The 17,565-nt window shown below is 38.1% G+C and overlaps 1 protein-coding gene across 7 annotated transcripts in view; it reads right to left on the reverse strand.

Annotated features, from left to right (window-relative positions):
• Positions 1–17,565, reverse strand: part of GIT2 (G protein-coupled receptor kinase interacting ArfGAP 2) — a 50,064-nt gene extending 32,499 nt beyond the window's left edge. For 6 of the 7 annotated variants that reach the window (XM_008585644.1, XM_008585643.1, XM_008585645.1 and 3 more), the window contains exons 1-7: positions 17,353–17,504; positions 13,468–13,601; positions 11,472–11,584; positions 10,748–10,853; positions 8,553–8,639; positions 8,311–8,441; positions 7,181–7,275 (exon numbers count right to left, since the gene is read on the reverse strand). In XM_008585644.1, the coding sequence (XP_008583866.1) occupies positions 7,181–7,275; positions 8,311–8,441; positions 8,553–8,639; positions 10,748–10,853; positions 11,472–11,584; positions 13,468–13,601; positions 17,353–17,404 (718 nt within the window). In that variant the 5' untranslated portion in view covers positions 17,405–17,504. Of the gene's footprint in view, positions 1–7,180; positions 7,276–8,310; positions 8,442–8,552; positions 8,640–10,747; positions 10,854–11,471; positions 11,585–13,467; positions 13,602–17,352 lie in introns of all 7 variants that reach the window. The other variant, XM_008585647.1, reaches the window with a different exon arrangement.

Raw genomic sequence — 17,565 nt, forward strand, 5'->3', positions numbered from 1 at the left:
ATGATTTTTTGTTTTTGTTTTTTTTTTTGCCATCTCTATATTAAATCTACCCAATTTTTCTTGGGTTGTTTGTTTTCTTACTGTTGAGTTTTAAGAGTTCTTTAAATATTTTGGACACAGGATCTTTGTTGAATATGTGACTTCCAAATATTTTCTCCTAGTCTGTGGCTTGTCTTTTCATTCTCTTAACCTTAGTTTTCTCAGAGCAAAAGTTTTCAATTTTAATGGAGTACAATTTATCAATATTTTCTTTTATGAATTGTGCTTTTGGTGTTATTCCCAAGAACTTTAATCCAAGATCACGAAGATTTTCTCCTATGTTTACTTCTAGAAGTTTTATAGGTTTAAGTTCTACATTTAGATCTATGATCCATTTTGAGTTAATTTTGTATCACATCTGAACTTTAGGTTGAAGTTCATTTTTCTGCACATGGATGTCCAGTTGTCCCAAATCATATATTGAAAAGATTACTTCCTACACTGAATGATCTTTGCACCTTTGTCAAAATCAACTGAACCTATTTGTGTGGTTCTATTGCTGGATTCTCCATACTGTTTCATTGATCTGTGTGTCTATCCCTTCATCGATGCCATACTGTCTTGCTGTCTGTCGTGCTTTATACGGCAAGTCTCAAAATTGAGTGGTGTGCTTCCTCTCACATTATTCTTCTTTTGCAAAATTGTCTTAAATATTCTAGTTCCTTTGTCTTTCCATTTAAGTTTTAGAACCAGCATGTTGATGTCTACAAGAAATCCTGAATTGAATTAAATTTTTACATTAATTTGTGAAGAACTGACATGTTAACTATAGGGTCTTCCAATACATAAACACAGTATGTCTCTCTACTTGTTCAGGTCTTCCTTGATTTCCTTCATCAGCATTTTGTAGTTTTCAGCATATAAATCCTACATATATTTCGTTAGATTTATACCTGAGTATTTAATTTGGAACTACTGTAAATGGTATTGTTTTTCTAGTTTCAGCTACCAATTATTCATTATTAGTCTATAGAAATATGATTGATTTTTGGCTGTCTACCTTGTATTCTACAACCCTGCTAAACTCATTTATTAGTTCTAGAAACTTTTTCGTAGGTTCCTTGGGATTTTCTAGGTAGATAAGAAATCATCTCATCTGAATGTGGATGGGTTTATTTCTTCCTTTCCAAGCTCTATGCCTTTTACTTATTTTTCTTGCCTTATGGCACCTGTTAGAATTTCCAGTGTGATGCTGAATAGGAGTGGTAAGAGTGGACATCCTAGTCTTGTTCCCAATCTGAGGACAAAAGCAGTCTTTCATAATTAAGGGTGATGTTAGCTGTTGGTTCTCTAAAGATATCCTTTATCAGGTTAAGGAAGTCCCATTTATTGTAGTTTGCTAAGGTTTTTTCTTTTCTTTTTTTTCATTACTATATTTATCATTACACAATGTAATCATTTTTTGTGGCCCTTTACCAATTTCTTGCTAACCCCTTATTTTTTCTTTTTTATCATGAATGAATGTTGAATTTTGTTGAAATGCTTTTTCTACATTAACTGATATAGTTTTTCTTTTTTAGTCTGTTAACATAATAGATCATATTAACTGGTTTTCAATTACTGAATCAGCCTTGCATATCTGGAAACCCCACTTGGTTGTATCATATTTTTCTTTTTACGTAATATTTAATTCAATCTGTTTAACATTTGGTAAGGATTTGTCTTGTTCACAAGGGTTATTTTTTTGTGCTGGGTTTGGTATCAAGATAATACTGGCCTCATAAAATGAGTTGAGAAGTGTTCCCTCTCCTTCTATTTTCTAAAAGATATCATGAAGAACTGATATTATTTCTTCTTTAAATGTTTGGTAGAATAGTCTCATTTCATGTGTAAAACTTGAAATGTGAATTCCAAACACCTAAAAATACTGATTAAGAGTAATAATTGTAAAGGTAGTGGACCATGTGCGTCATAAACTATATTTACTGAACATATGGCAACATCACTTCTGCCAGTTCACAGAAATATTCACCATCTGGGCCTGAGGCTTTAATGGAATGTTTTCAAGTATAAATTCAAATCCTTTAAAACATAGTTACACATTTATATTATCTCTTTCTTCTGCAGTGGGTTTGGGTAGTTTGTGGTTTTTAAGGAATTAGTCCATTTTATCTAAGTTGTCCAATTTATGTGCACAGAGTTTTTATATTATTTTTTAATTATCCTGTAATGTCTGTGAGGTTTTTAGTAATGTCCCCATCTTTGTACTCTTTGCTTTTTTTGTCAGTCTGGCTAGACATTAATCAATTTTATTGGTCTTTTAGAAGAATCAATGATTGATTTCATTGATTCATTTTGATTTCATTGATTTTTCTCTACTATTTTCCTCTTTCAATTTCATTAATTTTTGCTCTTATTCAAATTTATTTTGCTCATCTTTTTCTAATATCTTCAGAGGAAAGCTTAGTGATTTGAGACCTTTTTTCTTTTCTAAGGTAAGAATTTAATGTTACAAAATTTCCTCTAAGCATTGCTTTAGCTGCATCCCACTGATTTTGATATGTTATATTTTCATTTTCATTTCGTTGAAAATATTTTCTAATTTCCCTTGAGCCTTCCTCTTCGACCCATGGATTATTTAGAAGAGTGTTCAATTTCCAAGCATTTCACTTGAGTGTTTTCCAGTTTTATTTTTATTATCTATCATTTAATTCCATTATACTCAGAAAATATACTTTGTAGGATTTAAATTCTTTTAGATTTGCTAAGGTTTGTTTTATGACCCAGGATATGATCTATCTTGGAGGATGTTCAATGTATACTTGAAAAGAATGTGCATTCTTGCTAAGGGGCCACCCAGAGTCCTGAGGCATAGAGCCAGGGACTGACCCTTCCTCCCACAACCAGGCAACAAACACGCCAAAAACACCACGTCCCTGTGGGTGGCCCACCACATCCACTACAATAGCTATGGCTGCTACAAAAGTGGCTAGAGGTCACAACCATCATGCAGGGGGCCTGACAGCCACTTGAGTGCATTGACACAAGGATAGTCACCAGCGGAGACTGAAGAAAGGAAGAGGATGTCTCTCTCCACAAATCCCATTCCTGAGTGACAGAAGAAGCATCTACTCTATGATAATAGTGGGGGACATGAACACACCTCTCTCAGCACTGGACAGATCATCTAGGCAACAAATCAAGAGAGTAACCGTTACTCTTTCAGAAGGAGAAAAGAAATCTAGGGTTATCAGAAGTGGGAGGAGGGAGGGAGAGGGGGATGGGGAGAGATTTGATAAGACGCATAAAGAATAAGTACAATTTGTAATAATGTATATGCTAATAAAATTGATTTGACCAACATACAACAATGTTGAGCCCCCAAAATATGTATAATTAATTATGATTCAATAAAAAATTTAAAAATTTAAAAAGAAAATAATGTGTGTTCTGATGTTGTTGAGAAGGGTATTCTATATGTCAACTAGATCCAGTTAGTTTTTGGTTTGGTTCAGTTCTATATCCTTACTGATTTTCCATCTACTAGCTCTATCTATTTCTAAAAGAGGAGTATTGAATCTCCAACAATAATCAATTTGACTTTTTCTCCTTTCAGTTCTATCAGTTTGCTTCATGTATTTTGAAGCTCTGTTGCTGGGTGTATACACTTAGAATTGTATGTCTTCTTGGAGAATTGTCTCTTTTATCATCATGTTAGGTCCCTCTCTGTCCCTGCTAATTTTCCTTGCTCTGAAGTCTACTTTGATATTAACATAGCCACTATAGCTTTCTTTTACTTACTGTTTGCATAATATATCTTTTTTACACCTTTTGGTGTTTAACTTGCTTATATCATTTTATTTAAAGTGGGTTTCTTGAAGATAGCATATAGTTAGGTCTTGTTTTTTTTGTTTTGTTTTAGATCCATTCTGACAATCTCTGCTTGTAATTGGCATGTTTATATCATTAACATTTAATGTAATTATTGATATGTATAGATTTAGGTCTATCATTTTATTATTTATTCTGTTTGGTCCTCAGTTTCTTATTATCCCATTTCCTCTTTTAAAAAATATTTTGAATAAAAATACTTTTGATTATTTGAGTAATTTTTAACATTCCATTTTAATTTATCTCTAAGCATTTGACCTGATACCTTTGTATAGTCTTTTTTTTTTAAGTGTTGTGCTAGCGATTATAATATACTTAACTTTTCAGTCTACTTAGAAATACTATTTTACCATTTCAAGTAGAAAGTAGAAATCTTACCATCATATTTCTTTTACCCTTTCCCATTTTATGTTGTAGTTGTCAAATGCATTACATTGACATATGCTGAAAACCCCACCAGATGATGTTATAACTTTTGCTTTCAACTATCATACATATTTTAAAGAACATAAGAGAAAAACATATTATACAGTATTACACAGATACTTATCATTTCTGTTGCTCTTCTTTTTTCCTGAAGTTCCAAGATTCTCTGTGGTATCATTTCCCTCCCACCCAAAGAACTTTCTCTAACATTTCTGTTAGAGCAACTAATTCCCTTATTTTTCTTCATCTTAGGATGCCTTTATTTTGCCTTCATTCTGAAGGTTATTTTCACTGGATACAGAGTTTTGGGTTGACAGTTCTTTTCTTTCTACTTTAAAAATATAGTTTCATTTCCTTCTCATCTCCATGGTTTCTGATGAGAAATGCACCATCATTCAAATTATTATTTTTCTACTTATTACACGTCTTTTTTTTTTTTCCTGGCTGTTTTCAAGATATTTTCTTCAATTTTAGTTTTCAGCAGTTTTATTTTTATTTATTTATTTTTTTTGTCCTTTTTGAGACTGGCCGCACCACGCTCAGCCAGTGAGCGCTGTGAACGCACTGGTCATCCCTATATAGGATCCGAACCTGCGGTGGGAGTGCCACTGCACTCCCAGCACCGCACTCTCCCGAGTGCGCCACGGGCTCGGCCCACAGCAGTTTTATTTTGATGTGTCTTGAGTGTACAATTCTTTGAGTTTATCATCTTTGGCATTTGCTGAACTTCTTGAATCTATTAAGTTTGTGTCTTTCAACCAACTTAGAGAATTCTTTTGCCAATATTTCTTCAAATATTTTTTCTGTATACCACACTCTTTCTCATCTCTTTCTGGGAGTCCAGTGATACAAATATCAGATATTTTGGTATTGTCCCACAGGTCCCTGATGCTCTTTTCAGCTTTTTCCCTCCCACTCCTTTATCTTTCTGTTGCTCAAACTGAATAATTTTTAGTGATTTATTTTAAATTCAGACTTTTCTTTGTCATCTCTATTCTGCTATTAAGCTCATCCAGTGAGTTTTAAAATTTTAGTTACTACATTTTTTTAGTTCTGCCATTCCTATTTGGTTCTTTTCTTTATTTTCTATTTCTCTGCAGGGACTTTCTATATTTCTGTTTGTTTCAAGAATGTTTACTCTTACTTCTTAGAGCATGGTCTTACTAGCTGCTTTAAAATCTTTTTTTTTTTTTTTTTTTTGTGGCTGGCCAGCACAGGGATTGAACCCTGGACCTTGGTGTTATCAGCACCATGCTTAAAATCTTTGTCTAATAATTCCAACATCTGTGTCATCTTGGGGTAGGTGTCTGTTGATTGCTTTCCCATTGCAAGCCCATGATTTTTTTCCCTGGTTCTTCATATGTTGAGTCACTATGGATGGTATCCTGGACATTTTGTATATTATGTTGTGTCTCTCTGGGTCTTCTTTAAACTCTATGGAGAATGTTAGGAATTTTGGTTTACCAGGCAACTGATCAGGTTAGGTTCTGCCTCCTGGGCAGGTGGTGTGAGAATAGAGAAAAAAAGAAAAGCAATCAGGATTCCTGTCATTCCCCTCATCAGACATTTAGGCACCTGTGCTGCCACTGTTGTTGTTGCTATTGCAGCCACAGGCTTGCCTAGGGCTGGGATGAGAGAATGGAAAAAGGGAGGAGGAGGAGAAAAAAACCCCAAAGGAATCCCCCTACTCTCTGTCATGTAGGAGTCCCATTTCCTGCTCCTCAGACCAGAAAGAGAAGGCTTCTTTGCATCTGTTATGTACTTCCATGTTGTTGACACGATATCAGAAGCAAAATAAACAGGACACTCACCAGCAGCTAGATGGCACTTTGAGTTCCCTAATCGACCAGCTAGAAGTTATTTTCAGACTCCTTAGATAACTACTCCAAATATTTGGTCCAGGACTTTAGATCTATTCAGCAGGAGAGACAGGGTGGGGTTTGCTTACTCCATTTCACCTAGAACTGGAATCATACCAGGGGCTTTTTACTCTACTGTACAACCAGTATGGAGAACCACTGTGTACATGTGTGTGGATATTATGTATCAGGGGAAACTTTTCTTTTTTAAAGATGACTGGTAAGGGGATCCTAACCCTTGACTTGGCGTTGTCAGCACCACGCTCTCCCAAGAGAGCCAACCAGCCATCCCTATATAGGGATCCGAACCCATGGCCTTGGTGTTATCAGCACCACACTCTCCCAAGTGAGCCACAGGCTGGCCCTGGTGGTAACTTTTTCTATAAAGGGCTGAACAGTAAATATTTTAGGCTTTGTGGCCATATGGCCTCTGATGCAACTACTCAATCTATTCAACTCTGCTGCTGTTGTGTGAAAGCAGCCATACACAAGATGTAAATGAGTAGGCATTGCTATCATGCAATAAAACTTTATTTAATAAAACAGGTGATAAGCTGGATTTGGCTCACAAACCATGGTTTGCTGATCTCTGTTCCATATCACAAGTAGCAAAGTTGGCTAATGGCAAAGTTCACTTTTGGACCTTCTTCCATGCCTCAGATGGCAGAATTCTTCAAATAACTACAATAAAGTTATTGCTTAACTCTCCCATTCTTAGTCCCATGATGTTCGAGACTGTTGCATACATTCCATATTGGTTCAATTATGTTCTTGGCTGATTCTTGAAACAGCAACTTTTCTAGAGCTAAAATACAGTTTTAAAAACTAAAAATTCAAGGAGATTTGACCATTTTATATCTTTTACATATAACTGAAAATTCTGCAGTTATTTCAAATAAAAACCTAATCACGATTTTCTCGAGGATATGTTAAAGCAGAGGAGAACATAGAAAATAATGTCCCAACTTGTTTTTCCAGAACCTTCCTGATTGGAGGTATGGAGAAGTTGTTATCCTTTCACTCACCTGGTTTCCTGCCACAGAGATAGAAGGCTAGTCTGTCAGTCAGCTCATACTGTATTTCTACAAGGCGTTCTGCCAGCTCATGGTGCCCCCCTTGCCTACCAACAGAAAACAAAGTTCCATTTGTATTGCTCACTCTTCACGGGCTTTAGAATGGAAAAGTACAAAGATGCCTCCTTAGATACCTGAACAGTTTATTAAACATGACTTTTTAGAATAATCAAACTTTTTTTTGGGCAATGAATCACATATCATCTTCCCTCATTTAACTCTTTCTGGGATTTATGAATCATCTTTTTCAAGAGACAGTAAATTCTGGGAGGGCAGAGTTTTGTCATTTCGCCCATTTTATCCTCTGCGGAGCAGAGTAAGGTGCTGTGCAGTTAATAAAGGTAATTTGGAAAAAGAGGGAAAGATTGATCTTTAGTCATCTAAATTATATTCAAGACTAACCTATGGATTTACTTATTTTTCTAGCATTTCATAGTTAAAATTTTTCAAATTAAAAAAAAATTTAGTTTTACAGTGGGCACCCAGATGTCCACTACCTGAAACTTACAATTAGCATTTTACTATAATTGTTTAATCACAAATCTATGGATTTGCTTTTAAGTTCAAGCAATGACTAACAGCATTAAAAATTGAAGAATAAGTTCTGTAATTTTTTTTTTTTTTTTTTTAAAAGATGACCGGTAATGGGATCTTAACCCTTAACTTGGTGTTGTCAGCACCATGCTCTCCCAAGTGAGCAAACCGGCCATCCCTATACAGGGATCTGAACCTGTGGCCTTGGTGTTATCAGCACCACACTCTCCCAAGTGAGCCATGGGCCGGCCCTGAGTTCTGTAATTTTTTATACTCGATTTGGACTCTGACTATGGCTGAAATACCACTGTGTTGTAAAGAACAAAGTAAAAGACTGGAAACTAAGCACACTGATTTACAATTCTACCATTCCCTGACTTTGCCAGGCTGAGCTTAAACGTGTTTAAAATGTCTTCATCTGCAAAATAATAGAATGTAAATCTTTAAAGGGGTTAAATGTTAATCATACACAATTTAGCTACTTAACACCAAATCATAGCCAACATAAAAAACCTGAAATAGAGAAGTTGCAAAAGTAGGTCTCTTACCTTGCATAATCAACAGGAGTTTTCCCACTAGAATCTTGTGTGCCTGGGTCTGCTCCATATACTGCCAATAATTCAGCCTGTAAAATCTGCCCTGCTTTGGAGGCAACATGGAGTGGGGTATTTCCTTTTTCCTAAGAATCATTAATAAAAAATAGGCAAAAGCAAATTAAATAAACAAGGGCTACATGAACACAACTCACTTAGTTTAAATTTAATATCTGAATCAATTCATGTTTTCTTACAGGATGAAAGAAATTGGCTTGTGCACCCAAGGATAACAGTCTCAAACAGGTTTCAAGATTCCCTGTTCTCACACTTGAATGGAGTTGCTGAAAAACACACGAACAAAAAAGTATTTGTTAAAAGCGTATATAATGTACTAGAGCAGCTGGTAAACCACTTTAAGATATATGTTACATTAGTAACGCATATAACCTGTATTTGGCTCAGTAAGGTGGACGGAACTGTCTCTCCTTTGCTGGTCACAACCAGCCCTGGGCTGTAAGGTACAGTCAGGTTCATTTTACTGATGAGGAAACTAGGGCTGTAAAGTCCAGGTAAGTGGCACACCCAGAACCTGATTAAGCGGCAGTGTGAGGAGGTGGTTGTGCATGACTGTGAAGTCTGAGAGACCTGAATTTCAAACCATACCACTTCAAGCTTTGTGACCTTGACCTTGAGAAAGTTCTTTGAGCAATCTGAACCTCAATTTCTTTATCTCTAAAATACTGATAATAATGCTACCTATTCACAGGGTTATTTTAAAGATCCAATGATATAAGAGTGCTCAGCACTGAGCCCAGTATATAGGAAATGCTCAAAGAATACAGATGCTATTATATGTTTTTGTTATATTATATTATATGTTTTCATTCTTGTTGTTGAATGGAGGGTTTTAGGTCTTCAAATTCTACACTGTAAGCTACAGGATTCTGCTTTATACCATACCCTCTCCACAACACTATTCTTTGTATACAATGCTTTAACGAAGTCTTTCAGGGTGGAAAATAGACCTGTGGTATACCAAGTTCTGTATTATTACAGAAAAGCTTTTTTTTTTTTGGTGGCTGGCTGGTATAGGGATCTGAACCCTTGACCTTGGTGTTATAACAGTGCACTCTAACCAACTGAGCTAACCAGCCAGTCCCAGAAAAGCCTGTATACATTAAGAAAACGAGCTGCCTTCCTTCAAGTCTAACCTAGAATTGTCTAAGATGCAATAACCCTTATCACAAGGAATGGAAAAATCTATTCTAACATCTACATGCAAGTCTCATTTTTTTTTTTTGTCTTTTTCCGTGTCCGGCAATGGATTGCAACCCTCAGTGCCGCCCCCGCACCGAACCAGGGACCGGCAACGGGATCGCAACCCTTGGCGCTGCTCCCGCGCCTCGCTCAGCCAGTGAGCGGGAACCGGTCCGTATGTGGGATCCGAACCCTCGGGCGGGAGCGCCGCCGCGCTTCCCAAGCGGCGCACTTATCCAGTGCGCCACCGGGCTGGCCCCATGCAAGTCTCATTTTTAAAAATTTTGGTAAAAAAAAAAAAATCACATACCAAGTCTTATTAATTAATGGAAGTAACAATTATATACATTTCTACGCAAAATTAGAATTATGAATTTTGACTGCCCATGTTCTGTGTGAATAAGCATTTGTCAAAAGCTTTGAAAAAAAGGGCCGGCCCGTGGCTCACTCGGTAGAGTGTGGTGCTGATAACACCAAGGCCAGGGGTTCGGATCCTATATAGGGATGGCCGGTTCGCTAACTGGCTGAGTGTGGTGCTGACAACACCAAGCCAAGGATTAAGATCCCCTTACTGGTCATGAAAAAGACAAAAAAAAAAAAAAAGCTTTGAAAATAAAGATGAGGATTTCTCATGGCATCTCTCAAAAAACATGCCAAGGCCCATATAAAGCAAACCATCTACTTATTTTATATGTATAATAAACAATTCTGTGTACTACAGCTTTCAGTCACAATGATTCCTGAAGATACTACTTACTATGCAACCTGGAAACCTGAAGAAGTTAACCCTCTTCCTTTGGTACTTTTTCTAGCCCTTATTGGAAACAAACAATTGTCTGGCAAACTATCTAGTCCCTTCTAGAAACAAACTCTGAGATGGTTCTTATTTCAAAGTTAAACAAAAAAAAATTTTTTTTGAAATACATGTATAATTTTAAAAACCATATCAGAAAAACACACTTTTCTACATATTTTTCCTCTTTGCCCTTGTACCTCCCCTAACATGAATCACAGCCATTAAGATTAAAGATGAAACCAATTGCAAAACAAGCTGTTATTAATTATTTAAAATAAGGAAATGAGTTTTTGTTTTTCTTTTTTTCTTCTTTTCTGACCTTTTTTCTTTTTTCCAAATAAAACAATTTACTATCTCATCCAGCTTTTTTAGGGATTTTAAAAAAGTGTGACCCACCTTACTAAGATCTTTGGCAGTGACACTATCATCATCCCGGCAGGGCAAGCGATGGACAAATGCTAACATCTGATACTTGGCTCTGATGAATTCTGCTTTATTGGGACTGGTTCGAAAACAAAAAAGAAAAGAGTTCACTCACAGTTCAGATACAACATTCCCCATTCTTCTACTGTAAAAGAAGAGGAAGTGACCCATATCCCCCAGTCAAGAATAAAACGAACAATACTGAAATAAGTTTCAGCAGTGTTTATGACCTGAAGTCTGAAAACATACATTAGTCATTATAATGGCTAGGACTGCAGAATACTTGCTTTTTATAGTATCTTTCTTCTCTGTGTAATTTTCTTAATTGACCTGGCAACCTTGAGAGGAAGCAGTATTTAGTCCCATCTTCTAGGTGAGGCATCAGGCACACTGGTGCTCAGAACCTAGATTTCTGGTCTGACTGCCTCTTGTTTGAGCACCTAAGTTTAAACCTGATTATATCAACAGGTCCAAGCCTTGGTCTTTAACTGGACAAACCATTCATTCCTTGTAACCATGCAAAAGAGATGGTCCCACCCACCTCATTCTGCATTTGTAACAGTAAAGGAACCAAAACACAATTGGGTAACCCCCTCCTGTGCTGCCCTTGTGGAGGCTGATCAAAAATAGGTACATTCCTTTCTGTGGGCCCCATTTGTTATGAAGAAATAAAAGTATTTATAAACATTCCACTCACTGTACTTTATCCTGTGGGTTAGCTTTACGTCTTCCACTCATAATAGAGGCAGGGTCCAGCAAAGAATGCTCCCATATAGAATTAGCACCATTATTATACAAGGTTTCAACCATCTAAAACCAAGCAGTATGAAATCAGATTTAAATTTCTTTCCACAAATATTCAATGGGAGTCAGTGACCAAACTGGGAAAACAAAGCCCCATTACAAACCCCAACATGTTTGGGATATTACTTATACCATTGCTTTTGATTTTAGAATGAGAAAGATGAACCTGTATGTAGGATTCAGCTTTGACCAGTAGGACAGCTAAATACTAAACACGTCTGACTGTATTGTTCTTATAGATTATGAAGGAAGAATACATTTTAGAGCAGTGTTTTCCAAGCTGGATCAAATACTATTTTCTTTTTTTAAAAGATGACCGGTAAGGGGATCTTAATCCTTGGCTTGGTGTTGTCAGCACCACGCTCAGCCAGTGAGCGAACCAGCCATCCCTATAGGGGATCCGAACCCGTGGCCTTGGTGTTATCAGCACCACACTCTCCCGAGTGAGCCACGGGCCAGCCCGGATCAAATACTATTTTCAAGATTCTTAACAACTCATGTACTGTCTACACTATTCACATAAGTTTTTCTTTAAATTCACTCACTTTTTAAAACTTTTATTAACAATTATGGTTTGATGTGCTAGTTACAGTTTTCTTATAGACATTAAAATAATATAACCTTTAAAATAAATATTTCAGTGTTACCGACTTCTACCTTGTGTACCATTGGTGATTCATGTACCAAACTCTGTGAACTGTTGCTTTAGGGTCAACCCCGGCATTCTAAACTACTCATGTCTGGACTACATTCAGATTTTGTAATATACTCTGGTTTTGTAAACACAGAAAGACTTGAGAGCAGTAAATACCCCCTTTCACATGAAAATGAGGTGTTAGAAATTCCTAAGAAAGAGTTATTAATAAACCCTATCTCCTAATTTCATTTCAACGCATGACTCTTCAAATGGCCCCATCTGTTTTTTACATCAGCAGGTACATTTCCACATCAGAGATCTAAACTCACTTGTTTTGGTCCCCAGGATCACACAGGCAAATTTAAGGGATATGTTGTGCAGCTGCCATAGATTTAGCGAAATATGTACTCAGGACAAATGAAGGCAAAACAGACACTTAATCCTCAGTTCCAAGAGAATTTGAAGAATGTGTACCCCCAAATAAGAGTATAGGTAAAATGACATTGGACCCCAAATAAAATAAAGAGCCCACTTAACACAGTGTTAGGCACACAATCAAAACATGTTAACTTCATTCGCTCTCTGATTAGTAACAAGAGCATTAAGAAAACTTAAATCAGATGTTACAGAAATTTCTGAGGGCTCCCAGTCCATGCTTCTATCAAAGCAGGAAAAAATGTTCGAAATATATTAGCATAGACTCAGAAATAAGTACGTCAGTGAAAAGTTTCTCAGGCAGCAGCTTTCAGAAACATTCATCATGGTACATGTTAAAAATGGACTATATAAAAACAATTTCTGGTGACAGCCTAGAAAGTCAGTGGTAAATATTACCAAGAAATTTAATGACCAGATATCTACCTATGTGTAATTGAGCTTTTGGGACAAGATTTATGTGAGGAGGGGAAAAAAGCTTTTAAATGATGAATTAAATACAGATAACACTTATATGTAGCATTGATGGGCATGGCACCTCTATTCAATTATGATTCAAACATTTTTGTAAGACTTAAGAAGTATACTAGATGAAATTTAGTTACTAAAACAATGAGCCCTAAAACATAAGTTACAAACCAGGAGAAGAATTCTAGATAACACTTATATGTAGCATTGATGGGCATGGCACCTCTATTCAATTATGATTCAAACATTTTTGTAAGACTTAAGAAGTATACTAGGTGAAATTTAGTTACTAAAACAATGAGCCCTAAAACATAAGTTACAAACCAGGAGAAGAATTCTTGTCCTTTACCTGAAGCAATGTTGGAGGCCATGGCGTGTGTCTGAGATGCCTCACTTGGGAGATATGGCGCCCTAGACTCCGATGGACACTGCAGCACTCGTCACATATAAAAGTTCCCCTATTTACTGATGCCCAGGATGGATCTGGAAAGAGAATGAAACCTTAGTGGTGAGGACACCAGCTGGTTGCTGTACTGCCAGATGGCAAAAGACGATTGAGGTTTTGTTTTTCAGAAAAACAAAGACATTTTTGTTGTTTTGGAATGCTCATTAACATATCAAGCTGGGGACCTTTTCTGATGTTACTACCTACCTTGTCAGATTAGGTACAATGTTAATTGAGATCCAAAATAGGAGCTGAAGCTCTAAATAAGTAGTTATCTTCTTTCTGTTTCAGAGCCATAATGTGAATCTACCATCTCAGATGCATGCTCTTTCATTTAACGTAAGAGAAGCAGATTGAGAGGATACTGATGAATCATTTCGAATCATATGATTTTGACAGTGAATTATCCATGCAGCATTATCTGAAGTAAACGTTGAAAAGACTGCTGCCCTAATTCACTGCTACAAATCAACATGCCTATATGCTTAGCAGAAAGCTAAGAGTGACAGAACTATAAAATCGCTCAGCTACTATGGTTCTGAGGACAAGGAAACCTGGCTTCCTCCAACAGGAAATGTTCTACGATAGCCACTTGTTTTAAGCTACTAAGTCCAATTCTGCAACTTATCTGAAAGAACAGAAGCAAAGACGTAAAATAAAAATAAGTAATATTTTTGGTGTGTATATAATACTTTTTTCCCTTTGAAATCTCACAGAGCTTCATTATACATCTTCTGAAACAAGGAATAAGTCACACTTGGTAAGCAGGATGGATCTGGGTATGTAAACGGAGCACCTGGAAGCCCCAAATAAAGAAAGACCTACATTTCAACAGACTCACAATGCAGTGACAATAGGTGTCACTCAAGCTGCCTATATTTTTAAATTCTTCAATGTCCACAAAAATCTCTAAAATGCATGTACACTATCTTTACCATTTTTTAACAGTATATTCAAACCCTTTCAAACCATATATTGAAAAGTTATGGGATTTCAATCAAAGACAAATCCTGGGAGCCAGAGAGTGGTGGTTAAGAGGGTTGGCTCTGGTGACAAGAAGTCCAGGGTTTGAACCCCAACTCTGCCACTTCTTGCACAATGATCTCAAATAAGTTACTTCTTGGAGTATCCTCACCATGGGTCAAATGGGAATAATAACACATCTCAGGGTAGTGAGGATATAAAGATAAGTAAAGCACCTCTTAAGTACTCAGTAAGGTTAGCTGTTAAATCTTTTCTAAATCATTTTCTAAGTATTATTCAGTTATTTTCAAGAGTCCACTGAAATTCATGATAACTGGCAAAAATTTCTGACTGGAAATATAACTCAATTCAACTACTGTACATTATGAAAAGCAAAGATTGGAAACATCAAGATGAAGCATCCCTGCACAGATACATAACAAATTGCTTTCTGCAGTATGGTACTACTACTACTAACATAAAAGACTGTTTGGAAGCATAGCTTTTGTCTTCACACATCATTCAGAGGATTCACAGTATTCTTGAAGGAAATTAAACAGGGACAAGACAGCAAGGATATAACACATTAAGCAAGCTTCTCGCTTAATCACTTTAACATCATGAATCAGAATTCTTTTTTTTTTTTTTAAAAGATGACCGGTAAGGGGATCTTAACCCTCGACTTGGTGTTGTCAGCACCACGCTCACCCAGTGAGCGAACCGGCCATCCCTATATGGGATCCGAACCCGTGGCCTTGGTGTTATCAGCACCGCACTCTACCGAGTGAGCCACAGGCCGGCCCATGAATCAGAATTCTATGGAGAAAATATTAGAATGTTAACACAGTAAAATCAAAATTGAGTAGGTACGAATGAGAATTGAGTGAAATCCTTCCAGTTTATCTGGATGCTTTATGCCAGTGGTTCTTAACCTAGGCTCCACAGACACCATAAATAGACTTCAAAAATGTCTGTGATCCCCTCTCAGAAATCTCACGTAAATTCTGTATGGTAAGTACAAGCGCATTTTCTGGGCAGAAGGCCTTAGCATTCATTAGAATCTCAAAGGGATCCCTAACCCTACAGGTAACTATTTCACTACGGCTTGGCAGAAAAGGCAGCACAAATTCCTAGCTGCTCAAGTTCACAGAACCTTTCAAGGTAGCTTAATTATATTCAAAACAGGAAGGAAGTGACTCAAGTCTCTGTAGATTAGGCATACCAGACAACAACTAAAATGATACAGTGGAAGAGAAAATGTTCTGAAATGCACAACACACTACAAAAGTTCAAGATAGTATTCAGGGTAGCAATGGAGAAGCAATTTTCCTTTGCTCTATATCATCCATTGAGAAGTGAAGAATATGCATTCTAAGAGGAAGTTTGAAGCTAGACACGTGAATCAAACACATTGCACAGAAAGTTCAACTGAAAATAGACAAGAAAATAAGGAAGTGGAACAAATAACATTTTTAGAGAAAATGATGGAGTCTGTATAACCCACACTAACTTGGCTTATAAAACAACTTTTTAAAAACCCTTCTTTCCCCCTCCCTATCTTTAAAAAAAAACTGGTACCACCACCTGCACTATACAAGCCATGAAATAACCACGTAAGGTTTGAGTTATCACAGCACTATTTAAAATTAGTATTCACCTCCAAATGTCAAGATGAAGACTAGAACACTTGCAAAGCCACTGGTGTTCAATGGTTGAATTAAGATTGTTTATTGGACGCTATCGTGGCAAGGAAGTCATCTTACCTTTGAATTACTTCAAACTCAACGCTGATAAATCCAAGTACTGAAAAAAGCATATAATAATCTATCCAGAGACCTGTCAATTCAGTTTCAATTGCTAAGACAGATCCGATCTCTAAATCAGGGTACTAGACATGGGAGGAATGGTTTTGGACTTTCAATGCCAAATATCAGTATGTTTACATTGCCAGTGATTTTGTTGTTTGTTCAGTTGTAATTAATTTATGATTTAGAAATTCAACTCTAGCTTTAAGGGACTTCAAGAGTTCTGTATTAAGTAACATAATACAAAAAAAGAATGAAAAAACTTAGATGAGATGCTCTTAATATTCATTGAATCTTTCTAACTACTGAGGGTAGATACTCCCAATTGTCCCCATCGGAAAAATGAGGAAATCAAGGCTCAGCAAAGTAAAGTCATCAGCCCAAGGTCACTCAGAGGCAAAATCTAGTTTGAACCCAGGCCATTGGAACCCCAAACTTGAGACATGCATTGCCTCCTAAGTGCTAGTTATGTTTGCAAGACCCCGACCTCCTGGGGATTCTTCCGGGTGAAGCGGCTGTCGGGATGTCAGAAGCGGGGAAGTCACAGGGGCCCTCTGGCGAGCCTCGGGGAGGGAAGCCCGGAGTGTAGCGCACCCCACGCAGGGCCTCCTTGCAGGGCGAGGGTCCGGTAGGAGGTGGCACCTGCAGTCTCTGGGGGCCGCGGCTGGGAAGACGTTTGCATTTTACTTCTGTAATTGGCCTTCCTGCGGATTGACCAAGCTCCTTCCTGTTGGGGGTGCGGGACCGGCCCCCGCCGCCTCCAGGACGGCCTCGGACCGAGAGAACGAGAGAGAAGAGAGGGACGAGAAGTACGGGAGCGCGGCGGCCCCCTACCCGCCCGGCTCTGACAGGCCTGGAACGGGTCCCGCCTTAAGGCCATTCCGGGGCCCCTCTTGCTGTGACCCCAGGCGTGGGCTGCAGGGCTCTGCCGCGGGAACCCCCCCGGCCCGAGGGGGCGGCCCTGGGGAAGGGGTCCGGGCCGGGAGAGCAGAGGGGATCGGGCCCAGCCGGTGCTACTCACCCGGCCCGCTGCAGTCAGCGCACACCTCACTGCTCCGGAGCCGCTTCGACATGGTTCCCGCCTCCCACCTGCCGGGAACTAGGGGCCCCGAGACAGCTAAGGCGGCGGCGACGGCAGCGCTTCCGCTCTAACGGGTCCCCGCGGCGGCGCTGGCGGCGGCGCCTCTCCCTGAGCGCCTCGCAACCGCGGCGCAACACGCACGCGCGGGGCGGT

Source organism: Galeopterus variegatus, unplaced genomic scaffold, assembly GCF_000696425.1.
Source record: "Galeopterus variegatus unplaced genomic scaffold, G_variegatus-3.0.2 Scaffold3654, whole genome shotgun sequence".
NCBI classification, from domain to species: Eukaryota; Metazoa; Chordata; class Mammalia; order Dermoptera; family Cynocephalidae; genus Galeopterus; species Galeopterus variegatus.